The following is a 27438-nucleotide window of genomic DNA, read 5'->3' as shown; positions in this document are numbered from 1 at the left end:
GGAAGTCAGTGTAGGTAGCTGGTAGGTGTAGCCCGCCTGGGCTACACCTACCAGCTACCTACACTGTGGCCCAGAGCCATATTATTAACATCGACATACCGTGTTCACTGAATTTAATCATTTCTACCAACTACCTTTAGATGCCATCATAAACGAAGGTAGAAGTAATGTATAATTCATGCCGAAAATTGTAAACAAAAGCGGAGTGAGGGAGTGGCTGAGCCAAACGCAGATTCATACACGTTTTCTCTGATGGCTGAGCAGAGAAAACGTAATGTTGTCCCTCCACCCAGCTACCACACAGCTCCACAAGTATTATTATCAGAGCATATAAAATATGCAATAAATGCCAGACAACAAGTTTACACTAACTTATATTAAGTTATCAATAGAAATAGGCATTAAAAACACAATAAAAGGTAAGATACACATAGAGTACACTTATTACTTACCTTAAAATATTAATATTAATGTGTGAGAGGTGACTGGCAGGGTGTTTATTGAATAAAATCGAATGGCACACCATCATCCTCTAACTTGGCACTTAAAGCAAGAGGCTTATGACTTCTCTTTTTATCACAGTTAACCTTAGACGCCATCATCAATGAGAGCCAACTAGTTAACGAAAGAGTAAACGAGAGAGAGAACAAGATACAGAGTTGAGACAATGTAAGAACACAAACTGAACAGGTAGTGGACGATCACTTGGTCAGGCGAAATAAATGAGTATTAATGTGTGTGTACTTTTAGTTCATTCACGTAGGTTTGTAAGAGTTTGTAAAACATTTACCTCAATATTTTCTTATTATAATAATAATTACCTCACAATACAAATACTCTTACATTGTGTACAAGTTGTACAAGTTAGTTCAGAATAAACAAACAGCAACACACCATTTTTAGAGTGAATGAAGATAATAATATTAATAATAATAATAATATTATTATTATCATTATTATTATAAAAAGCACTAAACCCACAAGGGTCGTGAATAGCTATACATAGAGTAAAGGCATACAAAAAGAATATTTTTCTACAGTTACCCCCCCCCCCCCCAGTGTTTGACTAGAGAAAATGTAATTCTTCCGACACTACCTACACAGCTGCTTTGTAAACAAATCGCATATTTACATCAATTTTTATTCTGAGTGTATGTATCATGTTTATATGCTATGTAATGGGTTTCATATATAATTTTGAGGAAAATATCATAGATGGATTAATGAAAATGCCTATATTGATGTAAAATAAGTCATTTAGTGTGCCCAAGAGTGATTATTATTATGTAGTATTGGCGTCATGAGTAGAGAGAGACTTAGCGATTTTAATGTGTACCTGCACACCAGCACAGTGTGTAAGTATATTTAGGTACAGGTACACATAAGTATAATTATCAGAGCACATATAAAATATGCAGTAACTTTAAAACACTTGAAATTTTGGAAAGTTTCCTGACATAATAGATGTGGTCACAGAAAATGTAAACAAACTGGGTGGGGGCGCCGTATTTGAAAGACGCTTGCTGTATAGCAAATTTTGGTCATAATTTGACATCGCCATATTAGCGGAACGCCGTAAGGTGAAACGCCATAAAGCGGGGCCTTACTATACTCTATGACTGAAGAAATACTTCCTAACATCCCTTTGACTCATCTGAGTCTTCAGCTTCCAATTGTGACCCCTTGTTTCTGTGTCCCATCTCTGGAACATCCTGTCTCTGTCCACCTTGTCTATTCCACGCAGTATTTTGTATGTCGTTATCATGTCTCCCCTGACCCTCCTGTCCTCCAGTGTTGTCAGACCGATTTCCCTTAACCTTCCTTCATAGGACATTCCCCTTAGCTCTGGAAGTAGCCTTGTTACAAACCTTTGCACTTTCTCTAATTTCTTGACGTGTTTGACCAGGTGTGGGTTCCAAACTGGTGCTGCGTACTCTAGTATGGGCCTGACGTACATAGTGTATAAAGTCTTGAACAATTCCTTACTGAGGTACCGGAACGCCATTCTCAGGTTTGCCAAGCGCCCATATGCCGCAGCAGTTATCTGGTTAATGTGTGCTTCTGGCGATGTACTCGGTATTATACTCACTCCTAGGTCTTTCTCCTTGAGTGAGGTTTGCAGCCTTTGGCCACCTAGCCTATACTCTGTCTCTGGTCTTCTTTGCCCTCCTCCGATCTTCATGACTTTGCATTTGGCGGGGTTAAATTCTAGGAGCCAGTTTCTGGACCACACATCCAGCCTGTCCAGGTCGTTTACATATACCAAGAATAGCAGTGGTCCCAGGACTGACCCCTGTGGGACCCCGCTCGTCACTGGCGCCCACTGTGATACCTCATCACGGATCATGACTCGCTGTTGCCTCCCTGTTAGGTATTCTCTTGATCCATTGCAGTGTCCTTCCTGTTATATGTGCCTGTTCCTTTAGCTTCTGTACTAATGTCTTGTGAGGAACTGTGTCAAAGGCCTTCTTGCAGTCCAAGAAAATGCAGTCGACCCACCCCTCCCTCTCATTTCTTACTTCAGTTTTTACCTTGTCATAAAACTCTAGTAGGTTTGTGACACAGGATTTGCCTTCCATGAATCCATGCTGGCTGTCGTTTATAATCTTGTTTCGCTCCAGGTGCTCCACCACTCTCCTCCTGATAATCTTTTCCAAGACTTTGCATACTATACATGTCAGTGACACTGGTCTATAATTTAGTGCTTCATTTCTGTCTCCCTTCTTAAAGATGGGGACTACATTTGCCTTCTTCCATACTTCAGGTAGTTGCCCAGTTTCAAGGGAAGGGTTGAAGATTTTGGTGAGTGGCACACGTAGTGTCCCTGCTCCCTCTCTAAGGACCCACGGAGAGATGTCCGGTCCCACCCCCTTTGAGGTATCAAGGTCACTTAGGAGCTTCTCCACCTCCTCCTCAGTTGTGTGTAATTCATCCAACACTTGTTGGTATATCCCTTGTTGCTGTACGCCACTGTTTTGTCTTTCCGTTGCCCCTTCAGCCTCCATTGTAAATACTTCTTGAAATCTCATGTTGAGCTCCTCACTTACCTCATGGTCATTTCTTGTGAGCTCCCCACCTTCTTTCCTCAGCCTGATTACCTGGTCCTTGACTGTTGTCTTCCTCCTGATGTGGCTGTAGAGTAGTTTCGGGTCAGACTTGACTTTCGATGCTATGTCATTTTCATACTGCCGCTGCGCCTCCCTCCTTATCTGTGCATACTTGTTTCTGGCTTGTCGACTAATGTCTTTATTCTCCTGAGTCCTTTGCCTTCTGTAATTTTTCCATTCTCTAGAGCATTTAGTTTTTGCCTCCCTGCACCTTCGGGTAAACCAAGGGCTCGTTCTGTCCTTCCCATTATTTCTGTTACCCTTGGGAACAAACCTTTTCTCTGCCTCCTTGAATTTTGTTGTTACAAAGTCCATCATTTTGTTTACTGATTTTCCTACCAACTCCTGTTCCCACTGAACCTCCTGCAGGAAGGTCCTCATTCCTGTGTAGTCCCCCCTTTTATAGTTTAGCTTTTCCCTTTCTACTCCTGTTACCCTCTCCACTTTTAGCTCCATGATGTATTCAAAGCTCATAACTACATGGTCACTGGCTCCAAGGGGCCTTTCATATGTGATGTACTCAATGTCTGAGCTACTTAGGGTGAACACGAGGTCCAGTCTTGCTGGCTCATCCTCCCCTCTCTCTCTGATAGTATTCCTAACATGTTGGTGCATGAGATTTGCCAGCACCACATCCATCATCTTGGCTCTCCATGTTTCAGGACCCCCATGTGGCTCCAGGTTTTCCCAATCAATCTCCCTGTGATTGAAGTCACCCATGACCAGTAACTTCGCTCTACTTGAGTGGGCCCTTCTTGCCACCTCAGCTAGAGTGTCCACCATTGCTCTGTTGCACTCATCATATTCCTCTCTTGGCCTCCTGCAGTTCTGTGGTGGGTTATACATATCTGCAATGACTGCCTTCTGTTCCCCTGACTGAGCTATACCTACTATGTAATCCCTTTCTCCAATCTCATCCATACCTTCGATTTCTTGATAACCCCACCGGTTTTTTATTAGTAGTGCAACCCCTCCTCCCCTCCTGCTCCTTCTATCCTTCCTCAGGATCTGATATCCGGGTGGGAAGATTGCATCTGTTATTATCTCAGTGAGTTTCGTTTCTGTAACCGCTACGATGTCTGGGGACAACTCCTTGATTCTTTCATGCCACTCCTCACATTTATTCGTTATTCCATCCGTGGTCATGTACCAAACCTTCAACTTCTTTTCAATAACTGTGGTCTGGGGAGAGAGGTGGGTTAGGGGGAGCAGGGGCCTATAAGGGGTTGGTGTGGGGGTGGGGTCTGTGGTGTGGGGTGTGGAGGCAGAGGGCCTATGGGGGGTTTCAGTGGGGGTGGTGGTGAGGGGGATGGGGGAAGAGGGCCTATGGGGGGTTACAATGGGGGAGGGGGTTGTGGTGAGGGGGATGGCAATAGAGGGTACAGTGTGTGAGTTGCTGTGGGTTACTGTGAGGGTGGGGTTTGTGGTGAGGGGGATGGGGGGAGAGGGTACATTGTGTGGGTTACTGTGGGTTTCTGTGGGGGTGGGGTTTGAGCTGAGGGGATGTATGGGTTACTGTGGGGGTGGGGTTTATGCAGAGGGGGATGTGTGGGTTACTGTGGGTTTCTGTGGGGGTGGGGTTTGTGCTGAGGGGGATGGGGGCAGAGGGTGCAGTGAGTGGGTTTTGGGTTAGGTCGTTTGATTGCTTTGGGATTGCCATGGTTGTGTTCCTTCTGTGGGTGGTACTGGAGAGGGTTGTGTTTGTTCTTCCACGTGGGTCTGATTTCTCCTGCTTTCCACCATCCTTGCCTCCCATTCCTCCTTGCGACGTTGCATCCTCTCTTTCAGTGTCATCCTTTCTTCTTGTGTTCTGTCTCGGTTGAGGTGCACACTCCGGAACACTTGATTGTCCCTTAGGCGTGCTTTCTCCTGCAGGATCCGGTTTCGAGCTGACTTTGCCTTGAAAATCACTTTGACTGGATGCTTTTTTCCCCTCGCAAACCACCCAATTCTCCGAAAATTTGTCAGCTGAGTCATGTCGTCCTCTCCTATTGCTTTCATGATGCTTTCAATTGTTTTTTTCTCCTCCTGTTTCCTTGCCTCATAAGTTTCCCCATCTACTTCTTGGACAGCATAGACAAAAATGGCCCTCTCCCTTTCATCCTCCCACTGTGCTTCCCTGAGCATCCTCTGATTCAAATTAGTTCCTGCCATTGACGTGATGCTTCTTACTGTCTCTTCCCTATCTGGTGTCCCTCTGCTTATCTGTTCCTGGACATGGCAGTTGTCTGTTAGAGCCTCTGTGTATAGCTTAGCTCCTTCATTGACTTTAGTTCCCTCATTAGTTCTTGCTGTTCTCCCTGCCTTTTCCCAGGCCCCTCTTGGGTCCGATGGGGTCATCGCATACAGTATATCTCCTTTGTCCCCTACTGTCCCCTCATCGGTGACTGATGTAGTAGCTCTTGGTGTCATGGCTGTACTGTCCTTTGGTTTTTTAGGCTGTTTCAGACTTTAGTTCTTCTACTAAGCTCTGTATCTTAGCTTCAGCTGCTGTGATTTGTAATTCCCATTTCCTGCTCTTCTCAGCTATTTTCTCTTCCATTTTCTTGCTGATGTCTTCCAGCCTCCTCCCCCACTCCTCCTCTCTTTGTGGGAGCTCTGCCTCCCAGTCCTCCCAGTGTGTGTGTGTGTGTGTGTGTGTGTGTGTGTGTGTGTGTACACTCTCCTATTTGTACTCACCTATTTGTGGTTGCAGGGGTCGAGTCACAGCTCCTGGTCCCGCCTCTTCGCTGATTGTTACTAGGTTTTCTCTCTCCCTGCCCCATGAGCTCTATCATACCTCGCCTTAAAACTATGTATGGTTCCCGCCTCCACTACGTAACTTTCTAGGCTATTCCATGGCCTGACTACTCTATGACTGAAGAAATACTTCTTAACATCCCTTTGATTCATCCGAGTCTTCAACTTCCAATTGTGACCTCTTGTGTCTGTGTCCCTTCTCTGGAACATCCCGTCTTTGTCCACCTTGTCTATTCCGCGCAGTATTTTATATGTCGTTATCATGTCTCCCCTGACCCTCCTGTCCTCCAGTGTCGTCAGGACAATTTCCCTCAACCTTTCTTCGTAGGACAATCCCCGTAGCTCTGGGACTAGTCTTGTTGCAAACCTTTGCACTTTCTCTAATTTCTTGACGTGCTTGACTAGGTGTGGATTCCAAACTGGTGCTGCATACTCCAGTATGGGCCTGACGTAAATGGTATACAGAGTCTTAAACGAATCCTTACTGAGGTATCGGAACGCTATCCGTAGGTTTGCCAGGCGCCCGTATGCTGCAGCAGTTATCTGATTGATGTGCGCCTCAGGAGATATGCTCGGTGTTATACTCACCCCCAGATCTTTTTCCTTGAGTGAGGTTTGCAATCTTTGGCCATCTAAACTATATTGTGTCTGCGGTCTTCTTTGCCCTTCCCCAATCTTCATGACTTTGCATTTGGCAGGGTTAAATTCAAGGAGCCAGTTGCTGGACCAGGCTTGTAGCCTGTCCAGGTCTCTTTGTAGTCCTACCTGATCCTCATCCGATTTGATTCTTCTCATTAACTTCGCATCATCTGCAAACAAGGACACTTCTGAGTCTATGCCTTCCGTTATGTCGTTCACATATACCAAGAACAGCACAGGTCCTAGGACTGACCCCTGTGGAACCCCGCTTGTCACAGGCGCCCACTCTGACACCTCGTCGCGTACCATGACTCGTTATTGCCTCCCTGTCAGGTATTCTCTGATCCATTGCAGTGCCTTTCTTGTTATGTGTGCCTGATCCTCTAGCTTTTGCAGTAGCCTCTTGTGAGGAACTGTGTCGAAGGCCTTCTTGCAGTCCAAAAATATGCAGTCGATCCACCCCTCTCTCTCTTGTCTTACTTCTGTCACCTTGTCATAAAACTCTAGTAGGTTTGTGACACAGGATTTTCCTTCCCTGAAACCATGCTGGTTGTCAATTATACACTTGTTTCTTTCCAGGTGCTCCACCATTCTCCTCCTGATGATCTTCTCCATGACCTTGCATACTATACACGTTAGTGATACAGGTCTGTAGTTTAGTGCCTCATGTCTGTCTCCCTTTTTAAAAATTGGGACTACATTTGCCATTTTCCATACCTCAGGGAGTTGCCCAATTTCAAATGATGTATTGAAGATCTTTGTTAATGGCTCACACAATATCTCTGCTCCCTCTTTAAGGACCCATGGAGAGATGTTGTTTGGTCCCACCGCCTTTGAGGTGTCAAGTTTGCATAGCAGCTTCTTCACCTCCTCCTTGGTTATATGTACCTCATCCAGCACTTGCTGGTGTGCCCCCTGTTCTGATTTCATGGAGTCCTACTGGTTTCCACTGTAAATACCTCTTTAACCCTTTGACTGTCGCGGCCGTATATATACGTCTTACGAGGTACCGTGTTTGACGTATATATACTCATAAATTCTAGCGACTTCAAATCAAGCAGGAGAAAGCTGGTAGGCCCACATGTGAGAGAATGGGTCTGTGTGGTCAGTGTGCACCATATAAAAAAAAATCCTGGAGCACGCAGTGCATAATGAGAAAAAAAAAACTGACCGTTTTTTTAATTAAAATGCCGACTTTGTGGTCTATTTTCGCATAGTATTTATGGTTGTATTCTCGTTTTCTTGGTCTCATTTGATAGAATGGAAAACATATTATAGAAATATTGGTGATTTTGATTCATTTTACTATAAAAAGAACCTAGAAATGGAGCTCAAAGTAGGGGAAATGTTTGATTTTTGCCAATGTTCAAAAGTAAACAAATGATGCCATTGTCCAATAAATGTCCAACTAGCCATTCTAATATGCAGTCATGAATGGGTTGATGTTATTTATACAGTTATTACAGTATTGCAGTAGTCTGCATAATAGTAAGTCTTCTATTTTTTGTTTGAGTAAAAATTCAAAATAGAAAGCAAGAGTAATATCAGAGGGGCCTGGAGACATGACTGATGAGCAAAGAAAAATGTTATTTTAGAGCCAGGAATGTCTGCATTGTTCATTCTGGACCTTATTTTGAAATTGTCATATTTTTTTAGTTTTTGTGAAATTGGCCAAATTGCAAATTTCTGACCACATTATTAGGTAGTTGAAATCGGTAAATGGGCAGTTTCTTGTACTCAATCGATAGAAAAAATGGAGTTCTAAAGAAATAGCTATGAGTTTGGGCGACTGGAACAATGGAATTAGCCGAAAATAGGGCTGAAAGTGGGCGAAATCGCCGATTTGTAAACAGCGCCGAGGTCGCTAACTTCGCAAGAGCATAATTCCATCAGTTTTCCATCAAATTTCGTTTTTTTGGTGTCATTACAATCGGGAAAAGATTCTCTATCATTTCATAAGAAAAAAATAATTTTTTTTTTTTTAAATTTTGCAACACCAGGAGACACCTCAGGATTGGGGGTTGTGACAGTCAAAGGGTTAAATCTTGTGTTGAGCTCCTGACATACCTCTCAGTCGTTTCTTGTGAATTCCCCATTGAGCTCCTGACATACCTCTCAGTCGTTTCTTGTGAATTCCCCATCACCCTTCCTCAGTCTGATTACCTGGTCCTTGACTGTTGTTTTCCTCCTGATGTGGCTGTACAACAGCTTCGGGTCAGTCTTTACTTTTGATGCTATGTCATTTTCATATTGTCTCTGAGCCTCCCTTCTTATCTGTGCATATTCGTTTCTGGCTCTTCAGCTAATCTCTCTATTTTCCTGAGTTCTCTGTCTTCTGTACCTTTTCCATTCTCTAGTACACCTACTTTTTGCCTCCCTACACCTTTGGGTGAACCAAGGACTCGTTCTGTTCTTCCCATTATTTCTGTTTCCCTTGGGAACAAACCTCTCCTCTGCCTCCTTGCATTTTGTTGCCACATAGTCCATCATTTCTTGTATTGGTTTTCCTGTCAGTTCCCTCTCCCACTGAATGTCTTGAAGGAAGTTCCTCATGCCTGAGTAGTTCCCCCTTTTGTAGTTTGGTTTTCCCAGCCTATTCCTGCTACTCTCTCCACTTGGAGCTCAACTATGTAGTCAAAGCACAGAACCACATGATCACTAGCTCCCAGGGGCCTTTCATACATGATACCCTCGATGTCCGAACTACTCAGGGTGAATACAAGGTCCAGTCTTGCTGGTCCATCCTCTCCTCTCTCTCTGGTAGTGTCTCTAACATGTTGATGCATGAGGTTTTCCAGTACCACATCCATCATCTTGGCTCTCCATGTTTCGGGACCCCCATGGGGCTCCAGGTTTTCCCAGTCAATCTCCTTGTGATTGAAATCACCCATAACTAGTAACTTTGCTCCCCCCATGTGTGCTCTCCTGGCCACCTCGGCTAGTGTGTCGATCATTGCTCTGTTGCTTTCATCATATTCTTCTCTTGGCCTCCTGCAGTTCTGTGGTGGGTTGTACATTACTGCAATTATCACCTTATGTCCCTCAGACTGGATTGTTCCTGCTAAGTAGTCCCTTTTGCCCATGCCATCCATTCCTTCCATTTTCTCAAAACCCCACTGGTTTTTAATGAGCAGTGCAACTCCTCCTCCCCCTCTCCTCCCTCTGTCTTTCCTGAGGATTTGATATCCAGATGGAAAGATTGAATCTGTTATTATTCTGGTGAGTTTTGTTTCTGTGAGTGCTATTATGTCTGGGGATGTCTCCTTGATTCTTTCGTGCCACTCCTCATACTGTTTGTTATTCCATCTGCATTTGTATACCACACCTTCAACTTCTTTTCTAAGACTGTGGTCTGGGAGGTGTATTGGGGTTGGGGAAGTGGGAGACCTGGTAAGGAACTATGGGTTGTTGCTGTGGGGGTGGAGTTTGTAATGTAGTGGGTGGGGGCATTGGATGTGGAATGGGTGTTTTGATTTAGAGTGTTTGGTTGCACTGGGGTTGACCTAGTTGGGAGGCTTCTATAGAAAGTTGTGAGGGAGGCTGTATTTGATCTTCTTCCTGGGTCTGGGATCTCCTGTCTGTCTTCTCCATCCCCTCTCTTTCCTCCTTTCGCCTTTGTACCATCTCTCTCAGTTTCTGCCTTTCTTCTTGTGTTCTGTCGCGGTCGAGATACACCTTCCTGTATGCCGGCATGTCCCTTAATCGTGCTTTCTCCTGCAGGATCCTGTTCCGAGTCACTTCTGCCTTGAAGGTCACTTTCACTGGCCAGTTTCTTTTTTTTACAAACCCCCCTATTCTTTGAAAATTTTCCAGCTGGGTCATGTCGTCTTCTCCTATTGCTTTCATGATGCTTTCAATTGCTTATTTTTCCTTGTTTTCTTGCTTCATATGTTTCCCCTTCAACTTCCTGTAGCCCATACACAAAGACTGACCTCACCCTTTCATTCTCCCACTGCATATCCCTGTGTATCCCCTCATTTAATTTTGTTTCCTCCACTGCAGCTTTCCTTTCTTCAGTTTCACTAGCTAATGTACTTGGGCTCAGTGGCCTGTCATTTTCCCTTCTCGGCTTTCCTTGGGCTCTGTTGTTGTCTGTTAGGGCCTCCACATAAAGCTTAGCTCTTTCATGAAAACTTCCTTACCTTTATGTAAATACTATTTTTTTTTTTTAGCAAGTTGGCCGTCTCCCACCGAGGCAGGGTGACCCAAAAAGAAAGAAAATCCCCAAAAAGAAAATACTTTCATCATCATTCAACACTTTCACCTCACTCACACATAATCACTGTTTTTGCAGAGGTGCCCAGAATACAACAGTTTAGAAGTATATACATATAAAGATGCACATTATATCCCTCCAACCTCTCAAGGAAGGTTCCTTGATGTTGGTGAGGGGCTCTTGATTTAGGGAATTGGATCTGTGCTCCAGTTCCCAGAATTAAGCCTGAATGCCTTCCACATCCCCCCCCCAGGCGCTGTATAATCCTCCAGGTTTAGCGCTTCCCCCTTGATTATAATAATAATAATATATCCCTCCAAACTGCCAGTATCCCAAACCCCTCCTTTAAAGCACGGGCATTGTACTTCCCATTTCCAGGACTCAAGTCTGGCTATATAAAATAACCGGTTTCCCTGAATCCCTTCACTGAATATTACCCTGCTTACACTCCAACAGCTCGTCGTGTCCCAAATACCATTCGTCTCCATTCACTCCTATCTAACACGCTCACGCACGCTTGTTGGAAGCCCAAGCCCCTCGCCCACAAAACCTCCTTTACCCCCTCCCTCCAACCTTTTTGAGGATGACCCCTACCCCGCCTTCCTTCCCCTACAGATTTATACGCTCCCCTTGTCATTCTACTTTGATCCATTCTCTCTAAATGACCAAACCACCTCAACAACCCCTCTTCAGCACTCTGACTAATACTTTTATTAACTCCACACCTTCTCCTAATTTCCACACTCCGAATTTTCTGCATAATATTTACACCACACACATTGCCCTTAGACAGGACATCTCCACTGCCTTCAACCGCCTCCTCGCTGCAGCATTTACAACCCAAGCTTCACACCTATATAAGAGTGTTGGTACTACTATACTTTCATACATTCCCTTCTTTGCCTCCATAGATAACATTTTTTTATCTCCACATATACCTAAATGCACCACTCATCTTTTTTCCTTCATCAATTCTATGATTAACCTCATCCTTCATAGATCCATCCGCTGACACATCAGCTCCCAAATATCCGAAAACATTCACTTCTTCCATACTCCTCCTCCCCAATTTGATATCCAATTTTTCTTTATCTAAATCATTTGATACCCTCATCATGTTACCCTTTTCTATGTTCACTTTCAACTTTCTACCTTTACACACACTCCCAAATTCGTCCACTAACCTTTGCAATTTTTCTTTAGAATCTCCCATAAGCACAGTATCATCAGCAAAAAGTAACTGTAACACTTCCCATTTTGTATTTGATTCCCTATAATTTAATCCCACCCCTCTCCCCAACACCCTAGCATTTACTTCTTTTACGACCCCATCTATAAATATATTAACCCTTTCAGGGTCGACAGGCCCTCTCAGAGACCTGTTCTCAGGGTCGCCCAAATTTCAAAAAAAAAAAATTATTTTTTCCTATGAAAAGATAGAGAATCTTTTCCTGATCATAATGACACCAAAAGTATGAAATTTGATGGAAAACTTACGGAATTATGCTCTCGCGAAGTTAGCGGTCTCGACGATGTTTACGCATCGGCGATTTTGCCCACTTTGATCCCTATTTTCGGCCAATTCCACTGTACTAGTCGACAAAAATCATGAATATGTATTTCGCTAGAACTCTATTTTTTCTATCAAATGAGTGCAAGAAACCACCCATTTACTGATTTCAACTATCCAATACAGTGGTCAGAATTTAGCAATTTTGCCAATTTCACACAAATTTCAAAAGATGCCAATTTCCAAATAGGGTCCAGAATAAACAAGAAAGACATTCCTGGCACTAAAATGACATTTCCTCTGTTCATTAGTCACGTCCCAATGCCCCTCTTACATTCTTTTGCTTTCCACTTTGAATTTTTATTCTCACAAAAAATAGAAGATTTACTGTTATGCAGACTACTGCATTAGTGTAAAAAATGGTATAAATAATATCAGCGCACTTGTGAAAGAATAGTAGACTCACCAGTTGACGTGTATTGGACACTTAGCATGATTTGTTTACTTTTCAACTTTGTTAAAAATCGAACATTTCTGCTACTTTGAGCTCAATTTCAAGGTACTTTTCATTGTAAAATCAGTAGAAAATCATCTCAATATCTGTAATATGTCTTCCATTCTATAGAATAAGACCAGGAAAACTAGAATACAACAATAAATACTATACGAAAATACAGTGCAAAGTCGCTGTTTTAATCCAAAAACATGGTCAAAGTTTTTTTCTCATTACGCACTGTGTGCTGCAGGATTTTTTTTATACTGCGCGCACTGACTAAATAGACCCATTCTTTCATATGTAAGCTTACCAGCTTTCTCTCACTAGATTTGAGTGTGCTAGAATTTAGACGTACTAGTACGTCAAAAACCCTGGTGCATAAGCCGTACTAGTACGGCCAAAACCCTGAAAGGGTTAACCCTTTGACTGCCGCAGGCCCCTTTCTGAAACTATCATTCTATGTTGATAAGTTTTTTGGAAAAAAAAAAATTATTTGTTCTTAAGAAATGATAGAGAATCTTTTCCCAATGGTGATGACACCAAAAGTACGAAATTTGGTTGAAAACTCACGGAATTACGCTCCTGCGAAGTTAGTGGTCTCGCCAACATATACGCATTGGCAACTTCGCCGATATTTAGCCCTGATTTTGGCCAATTCCGTTGTTCCAGTTGACTAAAGTCATAGCTATTTCTTTAGAACTCCATTTTTTCTATCAGTCGAGTTCAAGAAACCGCCCGTTTACCGATTTGAACTACTCAGTAAAGTGGTCAGAAATTGGCAATTTGGCCAATTTCACGCAAATTAAAAGAATGCCAATTTCAAAATAGGGTCCAGAATATACAATGTAGATATTCTTGACACTAAAATAACACATCCTCTGTTCATTAGTCACGTCTCTAGGCCCCTCTTATATTACCATTGCTTTCTATTTTTATTTTTTATTCATACAAAAAAAAAAAATACAAAATTTACTGTTATGCAGACTACTGCATTATTGTAAAAATGGTATAAATAATATCAGTGCACTAGTGAAAGAATATTAGACTCCCCAGTTGAAGTGTATTGGACGTGTGGTGTGATTTGCTTACTCCTGAACATTGGTAAAAATCGAACATTTCCGCTACTTTGAGCTCAATTTCAAGGTCGTTTTCATCGTGAAAGTAATCAAAATCGTATCTATTTCTGTAATATGTTTTCCATTTTATCACCTGAGACCATGAAAACGAGAATAAAACGATAAGTATTATATGAAAATACACCTCAAACTCGGTGTTTTAATCCAAAAAAAGTCAGTTTTTTTTTTCCTCATTACGCACTGCGTGCTGCAGGATTTTTTTTTATGTGATGCACACTGACCACACAGACCCATTCTCTCACATGTGGGCCTACCAGCTTTCTCCTGCTTGATTTGAAGCCGCTAGAATTCACGCGTATAAATACATCAGAAACAGTGGCGCGTAAGACGTATATATACGACCAAAACAGTCAAAGGGTTAAACAACCATGGTGACATTACACATCCCTGTCTAAGACCTACTTTTACTGGGAAGTAGTCTCCCTCTCTTCTACACACCCTAACCTGAGCCTCACTGTCCTCATAAACACTCTTAACAGCATTTAGTAACTTACCACCTATTCCATATACTTGCAGCATCTGCCACATTGCTCCCCTATCCACTCTATCATATACCTTTTCTAAATCCATAAATGCAATAAAAACTTCTCTACCTTTATCTAAATACTGTTCCCATTCTAAAACCTTGCTCATCCGCAATTCTACATTCTGTCTTACCTCTGATTCTTTCAATAATAACCCTACCATACACTTTTCCTGGTATACTCAGTAAACTTATTCCTCTATAATTTTTACAATCTTTTTTGTCCCCCTTCCCTTTATATAAAGGGACTACACATGCTCTCTGCCAATTCCTAGGTACCTTCCCCTCTTTCATACATTTTTTAAACAAAAATACCAACCATTCCAACACTATATCCCCCCCTGCTTTTAGCATTTCTGTCATGATCCCATCAGTTCCAGCTGCTTTACCGCCGTTCATTCTACATAATGCCTCACACACCTCCCCCACACTCACATCCTGCTCTTCTTCACTCCTAAAAGATGGTATACCTCCCTGGCCAGTGCATGAAATTACCGCCTCCCTTTCTTTGTCGACATTTAAAAGTTCCTCAAAATATTCTCCCCATCTACTAACTCCCCTATTCTGTTTTTAACTGACAAATCCATTCGTTTCCTAGGCTTCCTTAACTTGTTTAACTCCAAAAAATTTTCTTATTTTCATTAAAATTTCTTGACAGAGCCTCTCCCAATCTATCATCTGCTCTCCTTTTGCACTCTCTCACCACTCTCTTCATGTTTATTTTACTCTCCATATACTCTACTCTTCTTATAACACTTCTGCTTTGTAAAAACTTATCATAAGCTATCTTTTTCTCTTTTATCACACCCTTTACTTCATCATTCCACCAATCACTCCTGTTTCCTCCTGCACCCACCCTCCTATAACCACAAACTTCTGACCCACATTCTAATACTGCATTTTTAAAACTTTTCCAACCCTCTTCAACCCCCCTTCCCCCCTCACTACTCATACTTGCACCAGCCCACCTTTCTGCCAATAGTTGCTCATATCTCACCCGAACTTCCTCTTTTAGTTTATACACTTTCACCTCCCTCTTACTTGTTGTTGCCATTTTCCTCTTGTCCCATCTACCTCTTATTGTAACTGTAGCTACAGCTAGATAATGATCCGATATATCAGTTGCCCCTCTATAAACATGTACATCCTGGAGCCTACCCATCAACCTTTTATCCACCAATACATAATCTAATAAACTACTTTCATTACGTGCTGTATCATACCTTGTATATGTATTTATCCTCTTTTTTTTCATAAAATATGTATTACATATTACCAAACCACCTCCTACACATAGCTCAATTAAAGGCTCCCCATTTTCATTTACCCCTGGCACCCCAAATTTACCTACTACTCCCTCCACAACATTTTTACCCACTTTAGCATCGAAATCCCCAACCACAAGTACTCTCACACTTGGTTCAAAACTCCCCATGCATTCACTCAGCATTTCCCAAAATCTCTCTCTCTCCTCTACACTTCTCTCTTCTCCAGGTGCCATATACACTTACTATAATGCACTTTTCACATCCAACCTTTATTTTACTCCACATAATCCTTGAATTAATGTATTTATAGTTCATCTTTTCCTGCCATAGTTTATCCTTCAACATTATTGCTACTCCTTCTTTAGCTCTAACTCTATTTGAAACCACTGACCTAATCCCATTTATTCCTCTCCATTGAAACTCTCCCACCCCCTTCAGCTTTGTTTCACTTAAAGCCAGGACATCCAGTTTCTTCTCACTCATAACATCCACAATCATCTCTTTCTTATCATCCGCACAACATCCACACACATTCAGACATCCCACTTTGACAGTTTTCTTTTTCTTATTCTTATTAGTAATTTTTACAGGAAAAGGGGTTACTAGCCCATTGTTCCTGGCATTTTAGATGACTTTTACAACACGCATGGCTTACGTAGGAAAGATTCTTATTCCACTTCCCCCATGGACATAAAAGGAAAAGTAATAACAAGAACTATTAAGATAAAGTCAAAGAAAACTCAGATGAGTGTGTATAAATAAATGTGTACATGTATGTTTAGTGTGACCTAAGTGTAAGTAGAAGTAGCAAGACGTACCTGTAATCTTGTATATTTATGAGACAGACAAAAGACACCAGCAATCCTAGTCTCATGTAAAACAATTACAGGCTTTCATTTTACACTCACTGGGTAGGAAGGTAGTACCTCCCTGGGTAGTTACTGTCTACCAACCTACTACCAATATTATTATTATTATTATTATATTATGAGAAGGTGTGGAGTTAAAAGTATTAGAGGGCTGAAGAGGGGTTGTTGAGGTGGTTTAGTCATTTAGAGAGAATGGATCAAAGTAGAATGACATGGAGAGCATATAAATCTGTAGGGGAAGGAAGGCTGGGTAGAGGTCGTCCTCGATAAGGTTGGAGGGAGGGGGTAAAGGAGGTTTTGTGGGCGAGGGGCTTGGGCTTCCAGCAAGCATGCGTGAGTGTGTTAGATAGGAGGGAATGGAGACGGATGGTATTTGGGACACGATGAGCTGTTGGAGTGTGAGCAGGGTAATATTTAGTGAAGGGATTCAGGGAAACCGGTTATTTTTATATAGCCGGACTTGAGTCCTGGAAATGGGAAGTACAGTGCCTGCACTTTAAAGGAGGGGTTTGGGATATTGGCAGTTTGGAGGGGTATGTTATATATGCTGATTATGTGTGAGTGAGGTGAAAGTGTTGAATGATGATGAAAGTATTTTCTTTTTGGGGATTTTCTTTCTTTTTGGGTCACCCTGCCTTGGTGGGAGACGGCTGACTTTTTGAAAAAAAAAAGTTAATTATATTATTGTCCTTAGCTTATAGCAAGTGGTGAATATGTTTACTGTAGGAAGTCTGAATAAATGAAGAATGGGCATAACTGAAAACTGCAGCATTAGCAAAACACTCTAAAGTGCAGCCTGCATTTACTTAATAAAAATAAACTTTGTTAAAAAAGTTTTAACTGAATTGCTAATGAGAGATATATTCATGTAATAAAATTGTCATTTAATATGGCAAAACATTGGTGTATCTGTTTTCCAAATCTGAATTTTTTTTTTAGTCCGTTTGAGTGACATATAAACTTCATATCTGAGCGCCTCAGCAAAGGCAGTGATTATGTATGAATAATGGTGAAAGTGTTGAATGATGACAAAAGTTTTTTCTTTCTGTTTTGGGTCACCCTGCCTTGGTGGGAAATGGCAGACATGTCAAAAAAATTAAATACATAAAAATATAAAAAATTTCCTGAATTTGTTTTCTTGCAGTACTGATGCTTTGAAACCTATATTTAAGGAGTTGGGATATTTGCAGTTTTGAACTGTAGTATCAAGAAGCCTGTGGCAAGAGAGTGATGGATTGAATGATGATGAAAATGTTTCTTCTTTTTTGGGTCATCGTACCTTGGTGGGAGATGGCCAGTGTGTTAAAAAAATTGTGATACAAGGTGATTTTGGCTGTAAATGATTGAAAGTATAGTTTGGAACTTCTGTGTCAACCTTTATTGAGTATGGATGTCTCACTTTGCCCTTGCCTTGAACATCAGTGATGAATTTCCTATATTCTCCTTGGGATGTTCATCCTCACCACTCAGCCTTCTGGGTAACTGGTTGGGGGTGCCATACATCTGCTCTTACAGGCTTAGGGAAAACCTGTTAACTGGGGGTAGGGTGTAGGTGTCTGGCTCTGGACATTTGTACAGTACATTTGAGTATTGGTGGTGTTGAAACATTAATTACCTCTTAAATGCTCCATTAATTGCTGGAAATGTTTGTAACTTAGTGTAATTGTAAGCTAGGCCACTGATATTGGTGAAGGACTAATGATCCAAGGAATTAGAGCTACTCTCTTCTTCCTCAGGTCAAGGTTGACTGCCTCTTATTCTCAAGGTGCTGAATGATCCATGTAAATTTATTGGATAGACCATGAAACAGATGGGGTTAGAACCCTTGGCAAGTGAGTCGTAGAACTCCAGGCCTGGAGCTTTATGATTCACTTGCCATTTGTTCAGTCCCTGCCCATTCTGTGATCTGTTATACAATTTTGTGACTCAAATTTAGCAGTTTTCTGCTAGATGTTATACAGCCTGTGTTATGGTGGGTCAAAAAATAAAGTTGAAAATTGATTTCTCCACAAGGCTGTCCATGAAAATTGAAAACTGTTTTCTCCACAAGGCTGTCCATGACCAGTAATGGTAAGTCCCTTCTTATGGTGAAACATGAAGCTCCTGATTATGGCCAAATTAGTCACCAGTCCTGAGCCCTGAACATCTTAATGAGGTTTCCATGGAGCCAAATAGCTGGAAGCTTCTCGCCATTGGCAGTGCCATGCTGTTTAGGCTTTTATATCTGAAAATTAAAAAAAATGTGATACACTGACCCGAGACTGACAAACAACTTTCACATAAAACAATAAGCAATTAAAAGTTCATACAACAGTTGCTCGTTATTTTCTCAGTTCACTGTCTTGCAGTTGTTGTCCTCTGAATAAATAAACAGGATAAATATTTTCTAAGCACTATTGACCTTAGTTCATACAATGTTCTGACAAGTCCAAGAGCAGGTAATGAAAAAATGGACTATCCTGATAGAATCTTTGTGTATATTGAACTCTGAAGCTCTATAATCTTGTAGTTTTAAATGTACTACATAGGCTTCCTGGTTATCATAATTCCCACTACGTACTTAATTGAGCAGAAATTTCTCTCCACATGATAAGCAAACCTTGCTTCCAGTCTAGAACATGAATTTACCCCCGGCAATATCGGCCAGCCAATAAACATCGGAGCTCATAAGATATCATCAGTTCATTATTGTACCACTCTGCCACAATTAATGACATCTGTGCAAAATTTGTTTGCAGTAGAAGTCCCAGAAACACTTGGCAAATTCTCAGTGGCAGTTCGTTTCTATTTCTACGTTTGATTTGTATTTACATTATCCTACATAGGAAACATGAAACTAGCTTCAGACTTCCCATTCATTTTAATGTAATTTTGAACACTATGTTTATAAATGTATTCCCCCCTCCCTCCCCCCCTCCAAAAAAAAAAGGTAATTGAAATAAAAAAATATTACATTGTGTAAACAGTATGCTACCTAGTGAATTAATAATATTCATTCTGCACAAATCTGATCTGTGCATGTATATACAGTGAACCTGCTACATGTATACAGTGGACCCCCGACATTCGATAAATCCGACATTCGATAAATCCGACATTCGATGCATTTTAACACAAAAATTTCGCCTCGACATTCGATGGAAAACCCGACATTCGATACGATTCGTACAAGACGTGTCCATGTGTGGCCTGAACTGCACTGTGTGTGCCAGTGTTTACAAGCCAGCCAGTATGCGCGCATCTAAGGATACATTCAGTACATTCCATATTATCCATATTATCACTGTTTTTGGTGCTTGTTTCTGCAAAATAAGTAACCATGGGCCCCAAGAAAGCTTCTAGTGCCAACCCTTCGAGAAAAAAGGTGCTAATGACTATTGAAATGAAGAAAGAGATGATTGCAAAGTACGAAAGTGAAGTGCGTGTGTTGGAGTGCATGATGATTTGGTAAAGAAATTGCCTGCAACTAGTGGTGATGTGAGTGAATTTAAGGCCAGCAAAGGTTCGTTTGAAAGATTTAAGAATCGTAGTGGCATACACAGTGTGGTAAGGCATGGTGAGGCTGCCAGTTCAAGTCCTAATGGAAGGGGAGTCCCCTTCTAAACACTAACACCATCCACACACTCCCCTCCTCCCATCCCATCAATCATCACCAGATCTTCATTAAAGGTAAGTGTCAATTATTCTATTATTAATCTATTGTTATTGTTATTGTAATTATTCTATTGCATTAAACTTAATATTTCATGTGGTAAAAAATTTTTTCATACTTTTGGGTGTCTTGCACAGATTAATTTGATTTCCATTATTTCTTATGGGGAAAATTAATTCAACTTTCGATATTTTCGACATTCGATGGCTCTTAGGAACGGATTAATATCGAATGTCGGGGGTCCACTGTATAGGTAATATTTGATTTGATGGTTGGGTCACTTTTGCAACACTTTGGTATCTTTATTGTGGAAACATGTCACCAACCAGTGGCTTCCTCAGTCCAGTACAGATGAATGATGGAAGATGAGGAGTATTTTGAGATAATCAGTCCCTCAGCCTTGAGTTGATGTGTTCAATCTATCAGTCTTGATCAAAGTGCATCATATGCATGGCCAAAATGCCTAGCCATGCTAGGTGTTCTAGTGGTACACTCTGTAATTATTATTTTACTACATGTAAACCACACAATAACCAAATTCTGTAAACTCAGCATTGTAATCCTTATAGAGAATAAACTTTGAATATACTGCAGGCAGGTGAGTTGAACAAGTCGTAGGTGGTGTCACCATGGACGAATCCACAGGTAGAAGTGGGTTATGTCTGTAGGTTAGACAAGCATAGACTTCCCTGTATCAAGATCCCAAGATGTTGCTGTGTTTGACAGGAATTATAGATAAATGGTTCAGAGAACCAACAAAGATACCCAACTGTTGCATAAGTATCTCAGTCATCAGATTATTGGTTCTGTGAATCATTTATCTACAAAATTTTATTTATACCTCAGACTTAGGGTAACTCAGTGTTTTTTAAATTACTGGATACCTCACCCACCATAGAAGTGACAAATGGTAGCTACCTCTGTCATGTTTTGATCTGTCTGATTTTTGATAAACAGACTTATTTTGAGGTAAAACAAGGACAGTCTTATGTATAGATGAAATGCATTAGGGCCAGTGCTTGGCCAGCACTATATTGTGATGGTGCATTTTCCTAGTTTTAAAGTTTCTGTAAGGATATGACTATAAGGCATGACTGTGGGCTGGTTTGGTGTAAAACTTAATTACTTTGCTCTTTGGCCACACAACTCTAGTCTCTTCTAACTATTTCTAGATGCTCATAACAATTTTGCTCTTTCCATTAAATTCAAAGCTGAATGGGAATCTCTCTGCTTCCTTTCCTGGAATTACATGTCCATTGCTTGGCTACAAGCTTTTCTTTTTCTGTTTATCGCACACCAACGCACAGTGGTATGTATATTCACTACTTTTCTTGTCATGCTCCCTCTGTCAAGAAATAGGGCCATATCCGTACTGGGACCCAGTTAGGAACTGAAATTCCAAAATCTAGCAAGACAGTATTTTTCTTTAAATGGCCTCAGTTAGTATCCCACATCTCCAGTTACTTCCTTTGGTTCATCTTGTGAAAATCAGTGTTAATGTGTTATAGCCATTTTGAAGGAAATGTGGAGGATTTTCCTCTTATGAGTTCTATTCACAATGCTTTCCGAATAGCATTCACTGAGGGCACACAAAGTGAAGCATTCTGGCAGTCTCACTGGTTCATCAAATACTGTAGTAACAGTGGCTGTGTAGTGAGTATCTACAGGTGCTCCTCAGCTTACAATGGGGTTACTTTCCAACAAAATCATCGTAAGTCAAATACAAATATGATAAATAAATAACTACTGTCACTGTATAAGTAAATAAAATAATTACTGTAACTAAATACCAGTATTGAAAAGTAAATAAATGAATGCAAGTTACGGACTTACTACCTTGATGTTGGGTAATTATCATAAGTCGAACCATCATAAGTCAAGGAGTACCTGTAGTCTTTTCTCACATTCCAGGCCACCCTATTGGAAGCACCTAGATATTATGTTCATTTGTTCATCTAGAGAACTGTAAGGACCTGTTCATTAAGTGATTGATTAAATGAAATCATTCCCTAAAGTATCCTTAAAAGCTGATGAAAATTATGCTAAATGAGCAGTTGCTAAAAAGAGAATTACTGAAGTAGCCACAATATTGGATTGGTCAGGACTGCAAATGTTTACATATATGCATGAGCGTGTTTGATAGGAGTGAATGGAGATGAATGGTATTTGGGACCTGACGATCTGTTGGAGTGTGAGCAGGGTAATATTTAGTGAAGGGATTCAGGGAAACCGGTTATTTTTATATAGCCGGACTTGTATCCTGGAAATGGGAAGTACAATGCCTGCACTCTAAAGGAGGTGTTTGGGATATTAGCAGTTTGGAGGGATATACAAATAACCCGCACATAAAAGAGAGAAGCTTACGACGACGTTTCGGTCCGACTTGGACCATTGACAAAGTCACAGTGTGACTTTGTCAGTGGTCCAAGTCGGACCGAAACGTCATCGTAAGCTTCTCTCTTTTATGTGCGGGTTATTTGTGTATCGTTCCAGTCACGGTATTGTGCCTTTTTTTTATTTTTGGAGGGATATGTTGTGTATCTTTATACGTATATGCTTCTAAACTGTTGTGTTCTGAGCGCCTCTGCAAAAACAGTGATTATGTGTGAGTGAGGTGAAAGTGTTGAATGATGATGAAAGTATTTTCTTTTTGGGGATTTTCTTTCTTTTTGGGTCACCCTGCCTCGGTGGGAGACGGCCGACTTGTTGAAAAAAAAAAATTTATGATGTTGCTTTAGAGCAGATGTTTAGTGTATGATATTGCTTTAGGGCAAATTTTTAGTGTATAATATTGCTTTAAGGCAGATGATTAGTGTATGATGTTGGTTTAGAGCAGATATTTAGTGTATGATGTTGCCAAGATATTGTTATTGTTACAAGTTTAGTGCTTAATTTTACTATTATAATAATTATCTCTTTATCCACAGTTATCCCTTTATTTACAAGTCTTTTATTTTTTTAATCTGTATTTTTCCCCACATTGGCTGTTCCCCACTAAGGATGAGTAACTCAGAGAAGGAAGTTTGTTCACCATCCCTCATTCAAATGGTGTCTTGCAAAGACATGTTCAGGCATCGCTCCCCAAATGACTTCCCAACCGCATCATCTCCACCCATTCTTCCCACCTCCAGAGCTCAAATTTAGCTGTATTATAAACCATGGAACAGGTGGGGTTTTACCCATGGTGAGCGAGTCATAAAACAACTCGCTTGCCATGGATTCAAACCCCACCCGTTCTGTGGTTTGTTTGCAATCATGTTGTTACAATTTCGTGAGTCATGTTGGCTGTATTATATTTGTGTATATACAAATAATCCCAAGTAAAGAATTCTACCCTTAGATTTTTGGTAATTTAATGCAAAATAGGTTGTGTTTAGCCCTTAGTTTTGATTGTAAGAATTATGATAATGCAGAATAGGGAGTAACCAGCCCCTCTTCCTTATACCTTGGTAATGTAGTTGCTTTTTGTGATACAGTTACAAAGGAAATACTCTACTGTATTCTAACTTGCTTGTCCCAAGGGGTTGAAGTGAGAAGTTACAAAAGCCTGAGAAATTGATTCCAGAAAGTAAAGTGATAAATTTTGAAAAATAGATTTAAATGCACACATCTGCCAGTTACATTCAATGCCAGAAGTCCTTATGTTGGTGGAGGACTTGTGTTTAGATGAAACTGTGAATGAGAGAGTGCTTCTTGGGGGTAACCCAGCCTGGAGAACAAGATCCCTGACTTGCATATACAAGTACTGGTAAATAGAAGCAAGTTGTACATACTAGTAGATAGCTGGAAAGGAGAATAAGGCCCCAAAGTTATATACAGTATACAGGTAGATAAATTGATGGTAAGGTATCAGAAAATCAAGGTTCAGAGTTGTACATACTGATATGGATAGCTGGAATGGTGAAGGATCAGAAAATCAAGGCTCCAGAATTGTACATACAGTGGACCCCCGGTTTACGATCAGCTCCCAATGCGACCAATTATGTAAGTGTATTTATGTAAGTGTGTTTGTACGTGTAGGTTTGGGGGTCTGAAATGGACTAATCTGATTCACAATATTCCTTATGGGAACAAGTTCGTTCAGTAATGGCACCTGAACATACTTCTGGAATGAAATAATATCGTAAGCCGGGGGTCCACTGTACTAGGTAGATGGAATGGTGAAGGATCAGAAAATTGAGTTACCAGAGATGTACATGTAGATGGAATGTTGAAGGGAGATAAAACAGCATAATCTCTTGTTCTTTTTCAACTAATAAGCCCATTTTTTTATTTTCTCCATTACAGGAATCGAGAGTAAACCGTGTTAATAGCTGGAAGGACTTCCAGAAGGGAAAATCTGCGAAAAAATTCAAAGGGTTCAAGCCCCCAAAGCATAAGGCCGAGGCAAGAGATTAGCAAGATATGTTAGGAACTTTCCTGTGTTAAGCTTTCGTTCTTGACTTGGTGGTGTGAATCCAAGAAAGTCATTACAAATATCAGTATCACCAACATACTGTTATGAGCTGCTCTTGGGTGTGACGTACATTATAAGTATTTAACATTAATATTAGTGAAGATTGTACTTTTCCAGTGTTCCAGTGGTGACTTTTTAATTCATTTTCATGGTTTACTATTATTAATGAAAGAGTCAATAAAGTATTGAACAAACACCATTGGGGAGAAATTGTTTTAATTATAAATTTTCACAAGGAACTTAATGATAATACGAAAATCAATAAACATTAATTTGTTGCGTTAGAGTCCACTCGCTCAATAAATTCTAATTACTGTACCATAATTAGAAATGGTATAGGAAATTTTCTTAGACCTTTTTTATACAAAAATGCTAGTTTAAATCGTGCGATGTTATTTGCCAATTTAAATTAGCAATTAATAACTTATCTGATACCTTCCAATAACAAAATATTTTGTGTGTGAAACATTCTCTTTTCATCGAAGATAATTCTTCGACGTTCTCAGCAGTTGGGAAGCTAAGACAGCAAGACATCTCGTTTTATCTTTCTTATGCAACCAAATTCTGTTTCATAATTGGCAAACTATGTATGTATAATAAATTTTGCTTGTTTTGTGAGACCAGTTGTTTTATAGTTTTATTTTATATTGAGCAAGACCACAGAAATATGCTTAGCATTTAAGGTCTTGTTTTGATTTTCCCCATTAACAAATTTTTTTGTACCTTAATATTGAAATAGCAGGTACAGTACCTACATTTGTGTACAGATATTTGAATTATCCAGTGCAAAATTGTAAAGATAACACAAAGGTATTTTTGTACATATATATATATATATATATACAGTATATATATACATAGGAAACTGTGTCATTTGATAATTGATTATGCGAAATTAATTAAAATTTGAGAAAGATTGAGTTATTCAAAAGTTATTATATTTGATTTACTCCTATAAGAACTTGTAAATATTTTTTTTACACATATGTTTTGGTTTGAGCATGGCAGTTAAATGTTTTAAAGTAGTGTTTAAGAAATCAGTTTCTCTGGATTTTATGAACTATTTATAAGACTAAACATCTGTTGTTAAACCTCCTATTACACTAGTTAATCTATCACTTTTTGCCCAGTAAGTTATTTGTTATCTTAGAGTACCTGTACACCTTTGCTGTCACCTTTACTGACTTCACAGACCACCTCACCTTCAGTCCCTATAGCCTAACGAGGAGCAGCTGACATGGGGAGGTGGCAGGCACTCTGCTTCATGGAAAACCCCACAGAAATTTGTTTTTCATATTGGTCTGATTCACTGAACCATTTATAAGAATCCTGCCATCTTTATTAAATGTTAAGGAGGAAGCAGTTGAAGGTATTAAATAGGAAACTAAGTGCAGTGACACTTAAACAGGAAACTTGATCTGTAGTATGGACAGTTTCAGAAAAGAAAATTGCTAGACAAACATATTGGTGTGGATAAAAGCAGGGGGTTAGAAATATTTGGTATTTGGAGTGACATCTAAACTGTTGCATTTACATGCCTCTGGCAAGACAGTGATAGTGTGAATGATGATGAAAGTGTTTCTTTTGCAGGTCACCCTGCCTTGGTGGGAGATGGCCAGCATGATTAAAAGCAAAAACAAAACAAGTAGAAAATCTCATTATGAGCCCTGAGCAAATCTCTGAATCCTGAGTTAGGAATTGGCTTAAGCTTGAAAAAATCCTGATTACAGTAATCATACATACACGAAGAACAGATATATAACATCACAAGCAACCTTTTGAAATAAAGTACATCAACCAGGAACTCAAACTTCTCTGTGGAGAACTAATATCAGGATTTAGAGACCCATCTGACTTAAGCTTTGTGGTTTGGAAAACAGTTGTCTAGGCAACTTACTCTTCCCTCAATTTTTTGCTAATGTGAGCTATAAGCTGTGACTATAACAACGTCAAAATGGAATACCATGACATTCTTTTCACAGTCTAGGTTGCACCAGATCAGATGCCCAGAGGATCAGTCTGTCATCTTTCCTTGCTAAGCCAGTGCTCATCTTAATCCAATGAAGGATCCGGGGAAGGGGGGGGACATGGACCTGCTCCGCATGGGTCAGTGGGCCTGTTGCAGTGTTCCTTCTTTCTTATGTTTTTCTTAAAAGGACAATCATTGCTTCCTAATAAATTTTGATATCTGAGTGATGAAACATCCAACCCTTCCCTCTAAATAAATGTCCTTAGTGCAAAGCATCAGAGGTCCTAGTGAACACTGAAGAGTCAAGTACCTTAAATAATGGGATGTTGATCACCCAGGGTGACAAGTTGAGAGGTGTGTTACCATAATGATGTAAGAAGATTGTTGTACTTGTATTCTTCATGCCCTCCATCCCCTCAAGGAAGGTTCCTTGATGCTGGTGAGGGGCTCTTGATCTAGGGAATTGAATCTGTGCTCCAGTTCCCTGATTTGCACCTGAATGCCTTCCATCCCCCCCCCCCTCAGGCACTGTATAATCCCAGTGGGTTTAGTGCTTCTCCTATAATAATAATCAAGCCCACCATGAGCTCCAGAACATTATTATTATTATTATTATTATTATGGGGAGCACTAAACCCATAGGGATTATACAGCACTTGGCCTAATTCAGGGAAATGAAGCACAGATCCAATTCCCTAGATCAGGAGCTCCTCACCAACATCAAGGAACCTTCCTAGAGGAGTCTAGAGGAACATAAGCAGCCAGTGCCAGAGACCCAGGCACTGGTGTATGCCAGTATTATACCCAGGAAGATACGAGTCTAGAGATAGTATTCAGACCTCAGGCAGGGTTAGTGAA

The 27438-nt window shown here is 40.5% G+C and overlaps 1 protein-coding gene across 10 annotated transcripts in view; it reads left to right on the top strand.

Moving 5' to 3' along the window:
* Positions 1 to 25542, top strand: part of LOC128703016 (dnaJ homolog subfamily C member 8) — a 178045-nt gene extending 152503 nt beyond the window's left edge. For 9 of the 10 annotated variants that reach the window (XR_008409189.2, XR_008409192.2, XM_053797560.2 and 6 more), the window contains one exon: positions 24443 to 25542. Coding sequence is in view for 1 of the 10 variants with exons in the window: in XM_053797561.2 (XP_053653536.1) it covers positions 24443 to 24553 (111 nt within the window). In the remaining 9 variants the exon portion in view is untranslated. The remainder of the gene's footprint in view (positions 1 to 24442) is intronic. The other variant, XR_008409191.2, reaches the window with a different exon arrangement.
* The last annotated feature ends 1896 nt before the right edge of the window (positions 25543 to 27438 follow it).

The sequence above is a fragment of the Cherax quadricarinatus genome, chromosome 86 (genome assembly GCF_038502225.1).
Source record: "Cherax quadricarinatus isolate ZL_2023a chromosome 86, ASM3850222v1, whole genome shotgun sequence".
Lineage (NCBI taxonomy): Eukaryota > Metazoa > Arthropoda > Malacostraca > Decapoda > Parastacidae > Cherax > Cherax quadricarinatus.
Note: the sequence above shows the minus strand (reverse complement) of the source record. Positions and strands in the feature narration are given on the sequence as shown.